The sequence below is a fragment of the Castor canadensis genome, chromosome 3 (assembly GCF_047511655.1).
Source record: "Castor canadensis chromosome 3, mCasCan1.hap1v2, whole genome shotgun sequence".
NCBI lineage: Eukaryota > Metazoa > Chordata > Mammalia > Rodentia > Castoridae > Castor > Castor canadensis.
The window spans coordinates 152,899,139-152,918,306 of record NC_133388.1 but is presented as its reverse complement, the minus strand read 5'-3'; the positions used below and the strand labels follow the sequence as shown (position 1 = coordinate 152,918,306).

The 19,168-nt window shown below is 35.4% G+C and overlaps 1 protein-coding gene across 3 annotated transcripts in view; it reads left to right on the top strand.

Annotated features, from left to right (window-relative positions):
• The window catches only part of Pip4p2 (phosphatidylinositol-4,5-bisphosphate 4-phosphatase 2), a 56,421-nt gene that overhangs the window by 18,685 nt on the left and 18,568 nt on the right, over positions 1 to 19,168 (top strand). For 2 of the 3 annotated variants that reach the window (XM_020169915.2, XM_074068814.1), the window contains exons 2-4: positions 6,387 to 6,535; positions 13,447 to 13,553; positions 14,584 to 14,707. In XM_020169915.2, the coding sequence (XP_020025504.2) occupies positions 6,387 to 6,535; positions 13,447 to 13,553; positions 14,584 to 14,707 (380 nt within the window). The remainder of the gene's footprint in view (positions 1 to 6,386; positions 6,536 to 13,446; positions 13,554 to 14,583; positions 14,708 to 19,168) is intronic. The other variant, XM_074068815.1, reaches the window with a different exon arrangement.

The following is a 19,168-nucleotide window of genomic DNA, read 5'->3' as shown; positions in this document are numbered from 1 at the left end:
TCTGCTTATCATGGAAGACTTTTATTGCTCCATCTATTTTGAATGATAGCTTTGCTGGGTAGAGTATCCTGGGGTTGAAGTTATTTTCATTCAGTGCCTGGAAGATCTCACCCCACACTCTTCTTGCTTTTAATGTTTCTGTTGAGAAATCTGCTGTGATTTTGATGGGTTTACCTTTGTATGTTACTTGTTTCTTCTCTCTTACAGCCTTCAATATACTTTCCTTAGTTTCTGAACTTGTTGTTTTAATGATGATATGTCGTGGAGTAGTTCTATTTTGATCTGGTCTGTTTGGTGTCCTGGAGGCCTCTTGCATTTGTATGGGAATATCTTTCTCTAGATTTGGGAAATTTTCCGTTATTATTTTGTTGAATATATTACGCATTCCCTTCGCTTGCACCTCTTCTCCTTCTTCGATGCCCATGATTCTCAAGTTTGGTCTTTTGATGGAGTCAGTGAGTTCTTGCATTTTCTTTTCACAGGTCTTGAGTTGTTTAATTAATAGTTCTTCAGTTTTTCCTTTAATTACCATTTCATCTTCAAGTTCTGAGATTCTGTCTTCTGTTTGTTCTGTTCTGCTGGATTGGCCTTCCGTTTTGTTTTGCAGTTCTGTTTCGTTCTTTTTTCTGAGGTTTTCCATATCCTGGCTGTTTTCTTCTTTATTGTTGTCTATTTTTGTCCTGAGTTCATTTATCCATTTATTCATTGTGTTCTCTCTTTCACTTTGGTGTTTATACAGTGCTTCTATGGTTTCCTTTATTTCTTCTTTTGCTTTTTCAAATTCTCTATTTTTATTGTCTTGGAATTTCTTGAGTGTCTCCTGTACATTTTGGTTGACCCTATCCAGTATCATCTCTATAAAATTCTCATTGAGTACTTGTAGTATGTCTTCTTTTAAATTATTCTTGTGGGCTTCATTGGGTCCTTTGGCATAGTTTATCTTCATTTTGTTGGAGTCTGGATCTGAGTTTCTATTCTCTTCATTCCCCTCTGGTTCCTGTACTAATTTTTTGCTGTGGGGAAACTGGTTTCCTTGTTTTATCTGTCTTCCTGTCATTGTCCTTGGTGTTGTTACTCTCCCTGTACTGTGTGTAATTAAGTATTTTCTAGCTTGTAATAATAACAATGGTAATATTGAGAATGGAAGAGTGAGCTGAGATGGAAAGCAAGAAGTTAAAGAAAAGGGGAAAACAAATATACAGACAAGAGGGAGAAAGCAGAACAAGGTATCAGACAAGAGAGTTTCAAAGGTATAAACAGGGAGTGTTAGTGTACTAATCGACAGTAAGCTGAACAGACAATAGAGAGACAGAGAGAGGATTGAAAGTCAAAGATAAAATAAAAAATAAGTATATGAAAGTAATATCTATTTATAAAAATGAATTAAAATAAAATGGAAAATAGAAAATTAAAAAAACTTCCAAGTTTATATGCAATGCAATTTCAGTCTTAATAATTTGGATGTCCGTCTCAATCTCCAGTCCTGGAGTTGGTGCCTCAGATGTTGTTCTGTAGTTGTCTCATCAAAGGGGATGCATAAAGTAGAACAAAACTACACTCACACACACACAGAAGATAAAAAAAAAAAAAAAAAAAAGCCCCACCAAGTGTCCCCAGTTCAAATGCAATAGTTTCAGTAAGTTTTTCGGCTTGCAGGTGTAATTCGGTTGTTCTCTCATCAAAGGTAGGGAGAAAAAGAAAAAAAAGCGTCTGGAGGCAGTTCTGAGAGTGGTATCTGCAACTGTGGCTTGCCTGCCTGCTGCTCTCAGCCTGTAGCTGGCGGCGTTATTTATGCAGATCTCTGGGGTGAGCTAGCACTCACCTGGTCCCACAGGCTTTGTTTGCTCAGAGTTCTCCTGTGCCGGGGGGCCTTTGCTACAGGCTTTCCCCTTTCCAAGCACTGGGAAAGGTGACACTGCCCCGCGTTGTCAGGCCTGCGTGTTTATTTACAGTTCACCTGGGAAGTGGGTCTTCCCTCCTCTCACAAGCGTCCCCGCTCCTGGTTGCTGGGCGCGCGCCCCGCTCCCGCCAGAGGCTCTCAGGGCCCCCCTGGCTCGTTTATTTACAGTCCCGGGAAGGATTCCCTTCCCCCAATCTTCAGCGCTCAGGGTGCCCCACCCTCTTTCTTGCGTGTCTTATTTGTTCTTATTGCTTATTACTCAGTTTCTCTTTTTTTCCCGGGTGGAGGTCAGTCTGTCCAGGGGGCTATGCTGCTCTGGCCCAGGCTTGTCTGTGGGGCTACCGCGGTACCGCGAAGCTCACCTGGTCCGCGTCTTCCCAAGCCATATGGGCGCCGGCCACTGGCGGCCCCAGGGGCCCTCCTTGGTTCTCCGTTTAACGTGAAGTGGAGATTCTCTGCGCTGGCTGGAGATGTGGAGGAGTCAAAGTTATGCCTTTTCTCGGTGATTATGCCTGCAAAGTGTGTCTCCTGCGTCTCTCCAAGATTTCACTATAGGAGGCTCTCTTTCTGCTTCCTACCTCTAGCCGCCATCTTGGAATTCCTCATTCTGTCTCTTATATATAAGCCTCAGGTTTTCTATGAGGTTTTAATTATCAGGAAATGATTTTTTTGTACTCTGTTTAATTTTTGAAATTTTTTCTGACTCTTTTATGTCTTTGTCTTAATCCCCTTTAATCCAGACCTGATTTTCCAGAACTTCACTCAGATTCTTGCTGTTTCTACAGAACTGTCTAAGTCTTTGGTGGTGTTGTTTTTGATACTGGGAATTGAATCCTAAGATTGCTTCAATTTCTAAGATTGTACAATTCTGGAGATTTGGGGGACTTTTGTAGAATTAAGGATTATTTGCCTAGCAAATACGAACCATGTGGAGGAAAAAGATTTTTCATTTAGTAAACCCCATAGAAAAAGTAACCATTGTTTAAATAATAAGAAGACTCTTTTAAAATGAATAATTTTTGTATTTTTTTTTTCTGTTTTTCTTTTGTGGTACTGCGGATTAAACACTGGCCCTTGTGATTGCTAGGCAAGCCTTCTATTACTTGGGTAGAGTCCTTCTGGTTTTTACATAGGGTTTTGTGCTTTTGCCTGGGCCAGCCTTAGATCATGATCCTCCTATCTCCATCTAGTGAGTAGCTGGGATTATGTAGGCATGTATTTCCATGCCTGGCTTATTTTTGAGATATAATGTTGCTATATTCTTGCCCTGTTTGGCCTCAAATCATGATCCTCCTATCTCTGCCTCTTGAGTAGCTGGAATTGATTACAGCATGTGCCACACCCAACCTTTTTTTGACTTTTAAATAGATAAGGATTCCAAATTCTAAGAATACAGTGAACTTTTCATCTAGTGAAGAAATTTAAAATTCATACAAGAGTAGTGATCTGTTGAATGTTTTAAAGTGAAAAGGGACAAAATGAACAGTTTTCAGTTGCTAATTATTGTAGGTTTACTAAGTAAGGAATGAATTTCTGGAATTATAAGCCTTGTAAATATAATCTGAGCTTTAGGTGACGGTTTACTTGGGGGAGAAGCCAAAAGTACAAGAAATATCTCTGATTTAGCTTAGGACTGCATTAATGGACAGAAATTTGAAATGAAAGGTGTAAATGCATTGTGTAGTGGAGCAATTAGGCTATGACATCTGTCATTCTATTAATTTCTTGGATTGATTCCATTTATGTGGTAGGCTGAGCTGGTGTCCCCTGAATAATGAAGAAAGTAGATGATGTAATTCCTAAGATTGTATTAATTTCTTTCTTTGCTTTTGTGTTCTTTGCAGTACTGGGGTTTGAATTCAGGGCTTTGCACTTGCTAGGCAGGAGCTCTACTGCTTGAGCACACCTCTAGCCCTGGAGATTTGGAGAAGTTTTGTAGAGTTAGAGATTCTACAGTGCAAGATTTTGAGAAAGCATTTGTCTGGGTAGAAGGGAGTCATTTTTACAGTGTAGCTTCACTCTTGTGAGGACCCCAGCTCCTCTGTAAGGGGAGTGGTGGTCATATACCTAGTGTTATTATTCTTAGAGGTCCTGGCATGATTGATTAATTTCAATGATTCATTCACTCAATAAATACTTAGTAAGAGCCTGTCACAGATCAGCACTATGACAAAGGCAAGTGAATCACTCATGACCAAGCCAGAGATGTCCTTGGCGGCGTGGAGCTCATCATCTCTCCCATTTTAAATTTGTAATCCTCACTGGTTATTCTGTTCCCCTCCTACATTCCAACCCACCAGAAAATACATTTGAACCCTCTTTTATTATTGAAGGCCTTTCCTGTTTGATAAATCTTCGGGGGGGGGGGGAAACATTCACAGATTTTTTTTTAGGCTCTGCACTTCAAATGATTCTTAAGCTCACCTGTTGACATTTTGTAGGCAATTCCTTTGAGGCTTTTGCTTGTTAAAATGGATGTTATCAGTGTCATTTAATGTAGTTACATTACATATTACATACATACTGCCTCCTCCCCTCACCCCATGCAGCTTCTTTTGTTTTGATGTTGTCTTTAAATTTTTTTTCTATCATTCTGTGTAAAACAAAGACCTAGGATTATGGGAGAAGTATTTCATGTTACTTTCTAACTCAAACGAAAGTTAAGCTAGGGATTCAATTTTATTAACAACACTCTAGCTAATACTTATTTAAAAACAAGGTAATGTGTCTTAAGCTATGTGTTAATTTCCCAGAATAACGTTTTCTTTTTTTGAGATCTGATAAAGCACCCTGCAAATTGCAAGGCCTGAAAAATGTAGTCTTAACTCACTGTTCCTTTCACCTGCTTTTGGCTTTCTTGATTAATAGATTACTGGCCACTCTAAACCAACCTCACATTCTTTCAAGGATTTAAATCTATTTTTATAATTTAGGACTTGTGTAACTTCTTTTCAAGTTCAGTGTTTGGCAGTGTTCTGGTATAAGCTTCCCAGAAATGTAAGCATATTGTCATTTCAAAGTGGCCTCTTTCAGAGCTTTGGCTGCTGCAGAAATTCAGCTTATGAATCATTTGAGTGAATAGCACTTGTTAATTGTTTGGAGTCTGAAAAATGATCTATGTGATAAATCCCAAGAATGCCATGTGGTAATATGTGAATTTTAAATATGCCATAATGTGTCATGCTCTGACACTTTTAAAGACATCACAGAATTCAGAATCTCTTACACTGGCTAGAAAAACCTCTTTCAAAGCTAGCTCTTCCCTTGATTAACTGTTGAGATTGTATTTTGTAATGTTGCAGAAGCTCCTTGAGATACCTGTTCTCTTTAGCGGTGCTTCAGTCCTCTGTTAGGGTGTGGCCCTTTCTAAATGTCCTGATATCTTACATCAGTATGGTTTTCTGTGCCTATAACTGAGATAACTGCACACACACACACACACACACACACACACACAAACTATTAGGCAGTCCCCTTTAGAAGTCCCATTCTAGAGTAGTAGCATATCAGGATTCTTTTTCTCTGACTTTTCTAACAGACATATACTTCCAGTAGATTACATATGATTCTGAAAGTAGACCTTGCCCTTTAACCACTCAGACCTCTCAAAAAATAAAGCACAACAAACAAAAACAGTGTGTATATTTGTGTGTCTTTAAATTATGGAAATTTTTGAGCATGCTCAGAAGTGGTGTGTAGAATGTGATCACCTGTGTCATCTTATACATCAGTTAGCAGCATTTGCTACTCTTTCATCCATTTTTCTTATTGCTTTTGTTGTGGTTATTCCTAGAGATTTAATGCCAAACATCACAATGTTTAACATAAATATTTAAGTTCATTTATTAGATTTTTAGTGGTAAATGAACATTTGAGACTAAAAATCGTTAAATTTATTTTTTATTTGTGCCTAAAATTAATATGGTACCCATCTTTGTTCCATTCTGATAGGCTTATTTTGCTAAGGCTCATTTTGGTCTCTCCTTGACTGTTTCCAAAACCTTATTTTATTCTTGTCATAACCAGAGTTATTTTACTGGACCAGTATAGACAGATAGCACGGCAACACACAATTTATGCATCTGTGTATGCGATTTTTAAACTTCACTTTTGTTGACCATTTTTGATTTCTGACCACGAAGAGCCAATCAGGTCACCAGCGTGAAATTTTTTAGTTTACGCATAAATAGGCTATATGGATTTACAAAAGGAATGGAGTGAATATTTTGAGTACAGGTTAGTAAAAGGAAACTGGATCATTAAGGAAGACTTGAGCTAACATGATGTGGATTTTTTCATAAGAATTATTCTACTTGACAGCATAGTTCCATGTGCATTTATACTCAGAAACTAGGGCAAGTTGGCTGACTTTAAAAACATAAATATTGGAGGGGGAATTTTTAGTTTCTACTTTACTTCTGAAGTTTCTGTACTCAGACCAGCCACAGTAATTTCTTGGAGAGTCTGATTTCCTGTATCCTTGTAGCAGAACTCCCACCTCCATATACGGCCATCGCCAGTCCAGATGCCAGTGGTATTCCAGTAATCAACTGCCGTGTGTGCCAATCACTAATCAATCTGGATGGCAAGCTTCACCAGCATGTGGTTAAGTGCACGGTTTGCAATGAAGCTACGGTAAGTGGAGGTTTCCATTAATAAAAGACTAAATTACCTGATCGCTTTTTCTAAAAGGAAGTTCTTCAAGAATGTTAGATACTTAAAAGCAGGTATAAGCTATGTACAAATAAGATGATTTTTTTCTTCTGCCTCTCTTTCATCATAAAAGATGCCTCCACATGTTGAAGCTAACCTCATTAAATTTTTTTTGTGGTGATTTTTAATGTAAAGTCATTTGGCTTTATATTATATTACTTTTATTATTTATGTTTTGTGTCATTCTGACTTATTTCACTTACCATGATGATCTCCAGTTCTATTCATTTTCCTGAAAATGACATAATTTCTTCTTCTTGGTCAAATAATGCATATATATATATATACATATATATATATATATATATATATATATATATCACATACCTTGATGAGTACCTAGGCTGATTTCATAGTTTGGCTTTTGTAAATAGTGCTTCAATAAACATGGGTGTGCAGATGTTCCTATTGTATGTTGACTTAGATTACATTGGTTATATGCCTAGGAGTAGTATTGATGGATCATAAGGTAATTCTATTTTTAATTTTTTCAGGAACCTCCACACTGGTTTCCATAGTGGTCACACTAATTTACATTTGTGTATAAGGGTTCCTTTCCTCCACATCCTCACCAGCATTTGCTGTTGTTTGTTTTCTTGATGATAGCTATTTTGACTGGGGTGAGAGAGAATCTCAATGTCATTTTGATTTGCATTTCCTTTATAAACATTTCTTCATGCATTTATAAACCATGAGACCTATGTGTTCAATTCATTTGCCCATCTATAAATTGGAATATTTTTCTTTTGGTGTTTAATTTTTGAGTTCTTCATATATAGTCTGGATATTAATTCCAGGATTAATTCTGGATTTTAATTACATTTATTGTTTCTCTGTACTCTGGTAATTGTTTCCTTTAATATGCAGAAGAGTTTTAATTTGATACAATCCTACTTTTCAATTCTTGTTCTTATTTCCTTAACTTTTGGAGTCCTATTCTGAAAGTCATTTCCTATCCCTATATCTTGAAGTTTTCCTACAGTAGTTTCAGTTTCAGATCTTTAATCCATTTTGAATTGATTTTTGTACAAGGTGAGACACAGGTATCTAGTTTTAGTCTTGTACATATGGATATCCAGTTTTCCCAGTACCATTTGTTGAAGAGGCTCTCTTTTCTCCAACATATGTTTTTGACATCTTTGTTGAGAATCAGATGGCTTATAGCCATATGTGCTTATTTCTGGGACTTATATTTTCTTCCACTGGTGTACATGTCTGTTTTTGTCTCAGTGCCATACTATTTTTATTACTATGGCTCTATAGTATAATTTAAAATCAGGTATTATGACACTTCTAGCATTGCTCTTTTTGCTCAGATAACTTTGGCTGTTTGGGGTCTTTTGTGCTTCTATATCAATATTAGGATTTTTTTTCCCTACTTCTGTGAAGAATGTCTTTGGGATTCTGATGGGGATTACATTGAATTTGTAGATTACTTTTGGTAATATAGTTATTTTCACACTATTAATTCTACTGATGGGTCTTCTTTAATTTCTTCAGTGTCTTATAGTTTTCAGTGTAAAGGTCTTTGGACTCCTTTGTTAGGTTTATTCCTAGATATTTTTTGAGACAGTTGGGAATTGAATTATTTTCATGATTTTTTTTCCTCAGCATGTATATTATTGGTATATAGAAAAGCTACTGATTTTCATATGCTGATTTTTATATTCTTCTACTTTGGTGAAAGTGCTTATCAGATCTGAGGGTCTGCTAGTAGAGTCTTTAGGGTCTTTTAAATATAGGATCATTTCGTCTACAAATAGAAATAATTTCGCTTTGGCTCTTTACTCTCTAACAGGAGATTGACCATGGTAGTTATTTATAATTATCTTCAGTGACTGTCCACATCACAACTAAATTCATCCTTATTTCCACTAAAATAAAAATTTACTAGGCTTTACTAAAAATGTGGACTTTGTCCTTGCTATGTGGAAAATATTTATACTTGTTTATGCCTGTAGGATGCCATTATTATTTTTTATGCCTTTTGTAATTATGCATTTATTACTGACATCTGTGTCAAAATGTTTGTTTACAAATACCTTAGCACTTTATTCCACTTGCTAGATATTAATTCATTGAAAATTAAGAAAAATTGAAGTGCAGTTTTTTTTAACTGAATCATGGGAAGAGCAACTACATTTTAAGGAAAATTTTTACCGTTTCAAATAATAAACTGATAAGGTGTATATTGGTGATGATGTATATTCCTATTTTCACAGTGAGGCTTTATTTTTTAAAATTTAGGCCTCTCACAATCTGCAATTAAATATTAATTTAATTTTTTAGTATTTGTGTTTTTTTCTTTGGAAAAGTCTAAAACAGTCATTCAGTTATTATTGTGACTCTAAGAACCACAAATTATGGATACTGGCATCATGTTTTATAGAAAAGTCATAAAATAAAACCTAAGTAATAAGATACGATATTTCATTGTAAATATTTTTTTTCTATATAGGCCATCATGTGGAGAACTTTATCACATAATTCAGTGATACTTACAAACCCAGCTGGTTTCTTTATAAGTTGATCACTGACTAGTAAACTTCTTTATTAATATCTTTTGCAGTATTGGCAAGTCAATAGGAGTGGTGATATATGATCAACAATTTAAAAAACACAGTGTCTTAGGATTTTCTTTGATTTGCTGTTAATGTTAGTATCTTCTCCCACACTTTTTTTGTTTTTTGTTTTTGTTTTTTTGAGTCAGAGTTCAGCTATCTAACCCAGGCTGGCCTCAAACTTGTGATCCTCCTTACTCAGATCCAGGATGCTTTGCTGAGATGTCAAGCCTGGGTTTGCAGACTTTGCTTTTGGCTTTTGTTCTTTTGTGAGTAGAGAAAAAAGATTTATAAAGTTTTATGTTTACTCTTGTAAGTAACCAAAACAAACTAGGTTATTCATACAGGAACCTCAGAGTACCTATTGATTTAGCAAATGGTCAATCATGCTATCTTAGGAGGGATAAATTTGTACAAAATAGGGTTTGGCTATAAGAAAAATACTTGTGGATGCAAGGAAAATTGTGCTGATTTTTGTATGGCTACTGCCCCTGTGGAGTGAAGAAATGAAAATCACTGAGGATTCTAGAGGAAGTGAATAATATCTAATCAGATTGCCTTGTTTGGTTTACAAAGGAGGAAAAAGTGAAAAGTCTCTGAGGAATGCCTTAACATATGGCTGGCTAATGTCTACAATGTAACTTGATCTTAAATTTATAAGTAAAGAAGTGTTAGGAAGCTAAAAGCTTCTTTGGAGGAAATTCCATGTTGAAAATAATATATTGCACTACAGTTCAACAGAGCAGTTCCCTTATGCCCCACTATCTTTGTCCCTGTTGAATTTCACTGTGATTCATTCTCCTTAAGTCACCCAAAACATGGTTTCATTGTCTGTTCTCCTAGGTGGCAACTGTGATAGGAACCTGATACACCTGTGCAGATAAGCAAACACACACACACACAACACAACCAAAGAAGTTTAAAAGGGATGTGTGTGTGTGTGTGTGTGTGTGTGTGTGTGTGTGTGAGAGAGAGAGACAGAGAGAGAGAGAAAGAGAGAGAGAGAATATAGAAGATGTTAGCAAGACTTGGAAAAATACAGAAGTAAATATTGAGTTTAAGTTTGAAGGAGAATTGATTTCTAAGATAAGTTAATGGAAAATCTGAGAAGTCTTGGAGAAACAGTGGTACCAGATGACTGTATAACTGAGATTCTGAGGCTGACAGACTAGGGTTTGAATCCCAGCCCCCATTTAGTAGTTCCATATCCTTGGGGACTTTACTTCTCTATGTGTGGTATCCTCATGTAAAGTAGTACTAGTACTACTTACTTCATAGGATTGCTGTTGGGATACAAGAGTAAAATGCCCAGCACTGTGCCTGACACATACAAGTCTATTTTGCCAAGTAAGAATTTTAAAACTTATGCATAAATATATATATATATATATATTTTTTTTTTTTTCCACTTCACTGCAGACCTAACACGACATGCCATGGACTGGTTCTGAGGACCAGGGCTTGAAATCTTCTAGTTCAATTGCCTTTTGTTGTAAGTGAAAGAATTTAGGTTTAAAAATAGTACAGGAATAAAATATAAAAACAAATCCTGTCATTTGTCAAGTATATATATATGTAGTAATAAGTTTTGAACATATATAAGTTAATGTAAATTCCTGGTACTTTATATTTCTTGATATTTTAAATACTGTAAGTGTGAATTCTGGAGGCTTGTGATTTTTTGTGAAGATTTAATTACCTGTAATATAATTTAGTAAATCATCGGTGGCTTATACTCTTATATTTATACCAAGCTTACTAAGGTAGAATTTAAAAAGTTTTTTCAAAAAAGTAATGTACACACAAGAGAGTTACAAATGATTGTATGTATGATACCCTTCAACTTCCAATGGGGTTATGTATCAATAATCCCATCATAAATTGAAAATACTATAAATTGAAAATGTATTATGAGTCAGCTTACAATAAAAGCACCTATATACCCATGCTTATTGCAGCACTATTCACAATAGCTAAGCTATGGAAACAGCCTAGATGCTCCATTACTGACGAATGGATTAAGAAAATGTGGTATTTATACACAGTGGAATTTCATTCAGCCACAAAGAAGAATGAAATTTTGTCATTCATAGGTAAATGGATGGAACATCATCTTAAGTGAAATCAGTCAGGTTCAGAAGGCCAAAAGCCACATGTTCTCCCTCATATGTGGATTATAGACCTTCAACACATGCAGCAATATTATGGGATATGGGTCACACAAAGGAGAGGTCACACACGGGATAGGGAAGAAAACTAGAAACTTGAGGGTGGCTGATATGCTCACTGTACAGGAGTAAATATAGTAATCTTAAACTGGCGGAGGCCACCACGGGAAGATGACTAGGGAGTGGTAAACAGGTCTGATAGAAATGAACCAATTGGGTTTTAATGCATATATGCATGGAAACAACACGTGTAGTTATCTTTATCTCGAACTAGGAAAAACGCCATATTTCTATAAAATGGGAGAACAGGGGGGGCAGGGGGAATGGTTGGCATGGGTGGGAGGAGGAAAGTGTCAGGGAAAGGGGTAGGAGGATGAATATGGTGCATATAACGTATCACGTATGTAAATGAAAAAATGATACCTGTTGAAACTGTTCTAGGAATTGGGAGAGGGGGAATGAAAGAAAGCAGTGGAGGGGGTGGATTTAATATATTTGATACATTGTAGGAACCTTTGTAAATGCTACAATGTACTCCCACCCATCACAAAAACAAGAATAAAAAATGAAAATATACTTCCCATAAAAAAGTAGTATACACACAAGACAGTTACAAATAATAGTAGGTATGATGCCCCTTAACTTCCAGTGGGGTTATGTCTCAGTAAGCCCATCATAAATTGAAAATACTGTAAGTTGGAAATGCATTTAATACACTTTACCTACTTAACATCCTAGGTTAGCAACTTGGCACTCCATACAGAATGGGTTGTTTTTCCTTGTGATCACATGGCTAACTGGGAGCTGGGGCTCTGTTACTGCCCAACTCCTAGGGAGAATCTTGTACTACACATTGCTAGCCTGGAAAAAGACGAAACTTCAAAATTCTAAGTATGATTTCTTTCACTTTCTTCATACCATTAAAAAAGTGCAATTTGAGACGTTACAACTCAGGAACTATATAGGTAGTATGAAGAATACCCATATGTCCATCATTCTCATTCTCCAAAAGTTAACATTTTTACTTCATTGCCTTTTTCTCTCTAAATAAATCAACTTTTAGTGAAAATTTCCAAAAAACCAAAAATCCAAACCCTAAAACAGCAACAAACAACAAAGGACATTCACTCATATAAGCACAGTACAATTACCAAATGTAGGAAATTGGCACTGATACAATACTGTTATCTAATCTTTTCACCTAATTTCAGGTTTCCCCAGTTGTTCTATTAGTGTTCTTTATGAAAAAAGAATTTCTGCTCCAGGAGTCAAACTAGAATTACTTATTGCATTTGGTTTCATGTCTCTTTAATGTCTTTTGATCTGAAGCTTCTCTTCCTTTAATTATCTTTTGTTTTCTGAAGAGTATAGGCAAGATATTTAATGGAAGTCCTCTCGAGTTGGGTTTGTCTGTAGTTTCCTGATGATTAGGCTTTAGGTTATACATTTTGGCAGGAATGCCACAGAAGTGATGCACTGTTCTTTTCAGTGTGATTATTCAGTTTAACAAGTTAACTCTAGTATTGCAAGGAGTGTTGCCTTTGACATTATTCTTATTTTAAAACTTATTATAAAGTTGTTTTGTAAAAATATGTTAGTATTAAGAGCAATTACAAGTTTTTAAGTTAAAGTACATCATACAATTAATCACTTATATTCTATTGGGTAAAGTTTAAGAACAGGTCAAATGTATCATTAACTCCTTTTTCTCTACTGTTCTTACTGAGCTTGATCTTCCTGGGCAGATGCAAGAATCCTTTCTGAATGTTTGCACCTGACTAGAGAGATAGATGATCACCTTGTCTTATGAACTTTAAAGAGAAAAGAACTCTTGGTGTGCACTAAATATTCCTCCCATATGAAAAGGCCAATACAGACTAAATATGAAATAATGTTGTTAATAATTAAATCTTTACTACCCCTAAAATTTCATAGTGTTTGCTATTTGGACCATTGGCAATGCACTTTTTCTTATATTATACCTTGGTAGCAACTATGGAGAACTTTAGTTTGTTGTGTTTGTTTGTGTTTCCTTAAACACAAACAAACTGTGACAATCTTCTTTGGTTAATTTGCTCTGTTTGCATTTTCTTCCTTTATCTAGCCAATCAAAAACCCCCCAACAGGGAAGAAATATGTTAGATGCCCTTGTAATTGTCTCCTCATTTGTAAGGACACATCTCGGCGAATAGGATGTCCGAGACCCAACTGGTAAGAGTAAAGATTCATTCATTCATTCATTTGTTCATTAAACAACTGTTTATTAAAGGTTCATTATGTTCCAGGCTTTGTTCTATATAGTCTTTGTTCTCAATAGTGATTACACCCCCAGATTATTGTTATTGCTAAAGGAATGATATACTTAAAACTTGACGATAATAGATATTTGTAGACTATAACATTCTTGAATGAGTGATGGATGTTTTGATTCATTAAACCATATTTAAAATAACCAATTATTTTACCTTTTATATACTTAATTACCCCCCCGCCCCCAAAATGTTTTAATTGTCATTGTGTGTTTCATTGTATGCTACACTAATTTGTGCTGAGGATAATATATGTGATAAATTCTGGAATTATTTGCCTGTGCCAAATCAAATGCCATTATGGATGTGCTTAATGAAAGTATATAAAGACCTTAACTGTGTTTTTGTTTTTTTTTTTTTCTGTGATTTCTTTGACTTTTTCACCATTACATTAACCATTACAGCCTTTCTGATGACAGACTGGAGAATAGAAAGGAACATGACTACCATTTTATTGTCTTCCCATCTTTGATGAAATAGGCACCAAGGAACACTGGACTTCTCAGAGAAATTAGGTTGCATCTTAGCATCTGGTTCCTTCACGACACACACATTTATATTAATGTAGAAAGTTTTTTGCTTATTCAGTATTTAACCAAACTCAAATTACCTCCTTAGATGAAGAAGGATTAAGAACTGTTTTCTGATCTGAACTTATGAACATTTGGACATGGCAGTTAAATGTTTCCCAGTGTCACTGATAATTGCGATTATACTTGGAATATTTATTCCAAGTATAAAAATATTGTTATTTTTTTGAGAGACTGACTACTTTCTGTGATTTGGTTCTGAAGCTTGACATTTAATTCACTTAATTTACAAATCAAGTATAACATTTTCATTGACACATTCCATGTTTTTGGTCATATGTTTCAGGTTTTTCCTCAGTACATTTGTGGGATAGTGAAATTCTTTCCTTTTTCTTTCCACAGTAGACGCATAATTAACCTTGGTCCAGTAATGCTTATCTCTGAAGAACAACCTGCTCAACCTGCATTGCCAATCCAACCTGAAGGTACAAGGGTCGTGTGTGGGCACTGTGGAAACACATTCCTGGTAAGTAACTGGACATTTGTTCTAGAATATTAACCCCTAAATATAAGTCATGATCTTATAGATTTGATGACTGCTTATAGTTTTATGTTATAGTCTTATAGTTTTTTCCATGTACAAATTGGTTAAAAGGTTAATATATAGCACCTTTTGTGAAATAGACAAAAGATGCATAATGTGATTATTCCACTTACAAAAAGGAGCCTCCCCACCCTGCCAAGCCAATGAGAAACAGTGTCCTTTCCAGGTTTAGCTCTATGAGTGTCTTGACTTGGTGACCAAATAACCAAATAAACCTTAGTCCTTTCCTTACCTACTCAGTAGCAAAACACACATTCTCAAGCTGTAGTCCTTCTTCATGGTTTGTAGATTCAAAAACAACTATTATAATTTATCAAAAATTTTCTGACTTTAAAAAATTATTCTTTGGAGTAAAGGAAATTATTCTGGTTATCCATCATTGGATGAATCATTAGATAAAAAGATGGTATGACCAAAAGTTAAAGAAGTTGTTTACTACTTCTAATTTCAACTCAAAGTTTGATTTTTAAAAGGTTAATTTTGTAATGACTTACCCTGCCAGGAAGGACAAGAACAGGTTTTTTATTTTGTTATTTTTATTCTTTTATTTTTATTTTTTGTTCAGCCTTTATAGGAGACAAGAGAGTTTCTTTATATCCGCAGTATTAAAGGTACCTCCCAAAGTGTTGGCAAGGGAATCTGTAAGTAAAATCTGCTGACATTAAGGACTGAATGAGTTTAAGAAAGTGTGGGTGATTTGTTTTTCCTTTCTTTATTAAAGTAACTCATATGCATAAGTCTTGGTGTCATATTAAACTGTAGTATCTTCATCTAGCTGACTAACAAGTATCATTCTCCGAAATGCTTTCAACTCTTCCACTGCGCTGCTGATCTTTACTTCCCATTGTTCAAATTGTTTACTTATCTTTTTTTTTTTATTCATATGTGCATACATTGTTTGGACTTCACCCACTAACTTGTAAAATGCAAGTTGAGGATTTGGCATTCATACAACCTCTCACTCATATTCCCTTCCCTGCTTCCATATTCCTAGAAAAGTTATAATATCAGTGTTTATATTTTTTTTAATGATTAGGTAAGTTATTTGTATAACTGAGCCAACTAATAGGCTACATTTTTATATGCCTTTTTAATCTTTTTCTGCCTGCCTCTTTTTGTTTAGTTTTCCATGTACAAGCCATTAGTTCTTCCCATACTTTTTTTTAAATAGAACTATAAAATTCCTGTCAATGTAGTCAGGCACCTCAGGCAATCTGTTATTTAGTCTTCCTGAAACACAGCTGTCATCCTGGTACGTCCTTTACCTGAAAATTTCTTTTGACTCTTTCCTGATTCAGATCCCAGGCCATCTTCATGGTTCTTTGTTTTTTGTTTAATTTTTTTTCCTTTATTGTTGTGCTGGGTGGGGGTACACTGTGGCATTTACAAAGGTTCTTACAGCATATCAAATATATCATACTTGAATTCCCCCCCCCCTTAGCTCTCCTTTATCCTCCTCACCTCTATTCTTAGAATAGTTTCAACAGGTATCATTTTTGCATTTACATGCATGTGTACCCATTTTTTTGCACCGTATTTACCTTCCTGACCCTTTTTCCCGGTACCTCTCCCCCCGACACCACTGGTACCAAACATATATCCCCACCCCTGCCAAGCAGGACTATTCTATCCTCCTGTTCTCCAATTTTGTAGAAGAAAAAGAGAAAAGATAAAAAGTAATGTGACGTTTTTACTTGTTTGAGATAAAGGTAGCTACATAGGGAGTTTCCTTGTGATGTCTCTATGTATATATGTATTATAACTCCAATTGGTTTATCTCCTCTAATTTTCTTCATTCTATCTTAGTCTCTTTCTTATGATGGTTTCAACTGGTTTAAGATTTCTTGTATAGGAAGTATACCAACCATATTCAGGTTCTTGGCTTTCTTCTTTTACTCTACCCTTCCCATATGTGACCTCCCTTTAGTGTGTCCAGTGTTTTATAATATTGCTGCATTTGTGTTAGGTCTGTATTCCACATATGAGAGAGAACATGTGGCTTTTGGCCTTCTGAGTCTGGCTAACTTCACTTAAGATGATGTTCATGGTTTTTTGTTTATCCCTTTGTTTTGTTGGAGCACAGCTTCTTTTATGCTTCTCAGAAAAGAGGCAAATAAGCAAATTTGAGCCCTTTTGTTTCTTAGGTGGTTTTTAATCTAATCTCAAATTCACTTAATAATTTCTCCAGATATTAAATTTGAGTTTTCAGGTTGTTTCCTTTTGGAAAGTTTTAGACTTTACTCTCTTCTTGCTAAGACCAGCTGCTGTGCTGACTCCTTGTCCTTTGCATATGGCCTGTTGCTTTCTCTTTGTTTTCCATTATCCTCTCATTTTCTTCAGTGGTTTAAATTTTATGAGATTATGCCTAAGGCCCTTCGAATTCATCATGTGGGTGCTCCGTGGGTGCCTTACTTGTTTTATTTGTTCTTTCTAGAACACCTTAGATTAGACTATCTAATCTGATTTGACAGTTGACTTTTTTTTTTGACATTTGCTTTTGAATTTTGACTTATTCTTTCATTTGCTAGGAAAATTCATTATATATTCTAAGCCTAATTAAATTTTTAATTTCATATTATTTAGTTTAATTTTTAATATCCAAGGCCTTTGTTCTCTATTTTTCATTTTTATAGCATTTTCTTTATGGCATCTGTCAGAAAATATATTTTTTTCTGAGGTATCATTCTTCTCTATGCCTTGTCTCTGTTTTCTCCCCCTTTTTTCTATTTTTTTTTTTATGATAGAAGTTTTACTCAAAAGTTCATTTATATTCAAGAGTAAGTGACATGCCTGCAGACGGGCTAGATTGCTTCTTCTTTTCCTGTGAGGAAGCTTTCTCTGATTTCTTATGAAAGATGTAGCTGGGAGACAGCATTATACGAGAAGAGGGATGATAGGGTCAGTGCTTGTCTACTTTTCAAACTGTCAATTTTAATTACTTTGTTTTTAGAACAGTATCTTATTCTTGCCTTTTGCTATACCTTGTGGTCCAAGGCCACAGGTTCTCTATTCCAGTTTCTGTTCAGAATTTCAATTTCTCTTGATTGTGTTGGGGGTGGGGGGTGTTTCTGGTTTTGTGGTATGAAGGGAGACTTTACAAACAATACTGTTATTTTTATTGAGAGGTTTTTGTTTTTTTATGAGACTGGGGTTTGAACTCAGGGCTTCATGCTTGCAAAGCAGGAGCTCTAGCACTTGAGTCACACATACCTCCAGCCCTACTCCTGTTATTTTTTTCATCTTTATTAGGGTATAATTGACAAATAGAAGGAATATATATTTAATATGTACACTTGATGTTTTGATATATGCATACATTACAAAATGATCACTATAATCAAGCTAATTAACATTTTCATTACTTCATATTCTCACCCTTTTAGTATACTTATAGTGAGAACACTTAAGATCTACCTAACAAGTAATTTCAAGTATATAATACAGTCTTATTATCTGTAGTTACCATGCTATACTTTAGGTCTCCAGAATTTTTTTCATCCTGCTGAACTGAAACTTTGTGCTCTTTGACCAGCATCTCCCCATTTTCCCTCTCCCTTTCCCAACCTTTGGCAACAGTGCTTCTTCTCTCTGCCTCTATGGCAAAGAGCAGAAACACTGTTTTATTTTATTTTTTAGTTATCATACAATAATGAAATGAGGGGATTTCATTGTGATAATTCCGAAGATACATACAGTAAACCTTGAACAAGTTCCCCCTGTCCATTATATTTTCTTTCCCTTCTCCTTCCTTTCTCTGTTTTCAAACAGCGTTTGGTAGGTTTCATTATGTTGTATTCCTGTGTATATACATAGTGTACTTTGATCCTCTTCACTCCTAGGTATCCTTTCCCTCCACCCCCGGCACCTGAATACAACTGTTCTAGATTCTGCATATAGACATCATCATATAGTGTTTGTCTTCCTGTGTCTGACTGCTTTAGTAAGCATGATGCTTTGTAGATTCATCTATGTTTTATAAATGGCAGGATTTCCCTCTTTTTAAAGGCTAAGTGATTTCAATGTATGTATGTACTATGATTTCTTAATCTGTTAATCTGTCAGTGGATACTTGAGTTGTTTCCACATCTTAGTTATCATGACTAATGCTGCAAGAAATATGGGAGTGTGATAGTACCTAATGGTTTTAATATCTGAAGCATTGTGGGAAAATACCTGCTTTCCCTGGCTCATCTCTGTGGGCATTTAAGTTTCAACATTCCTTTCACTCAGTCATTTGCCAAGTCTTTGTCTACTTTCAACTATCCAAAAATTTAAAGCTATTTTCCCCTTGTTTTCCTTGTCTTGGTGCTATTATACATTTTTAAGTTCACTTACTATCATTTTAGCCAGGTTTGGAGAATGAAATAGAAATACATGCATTTA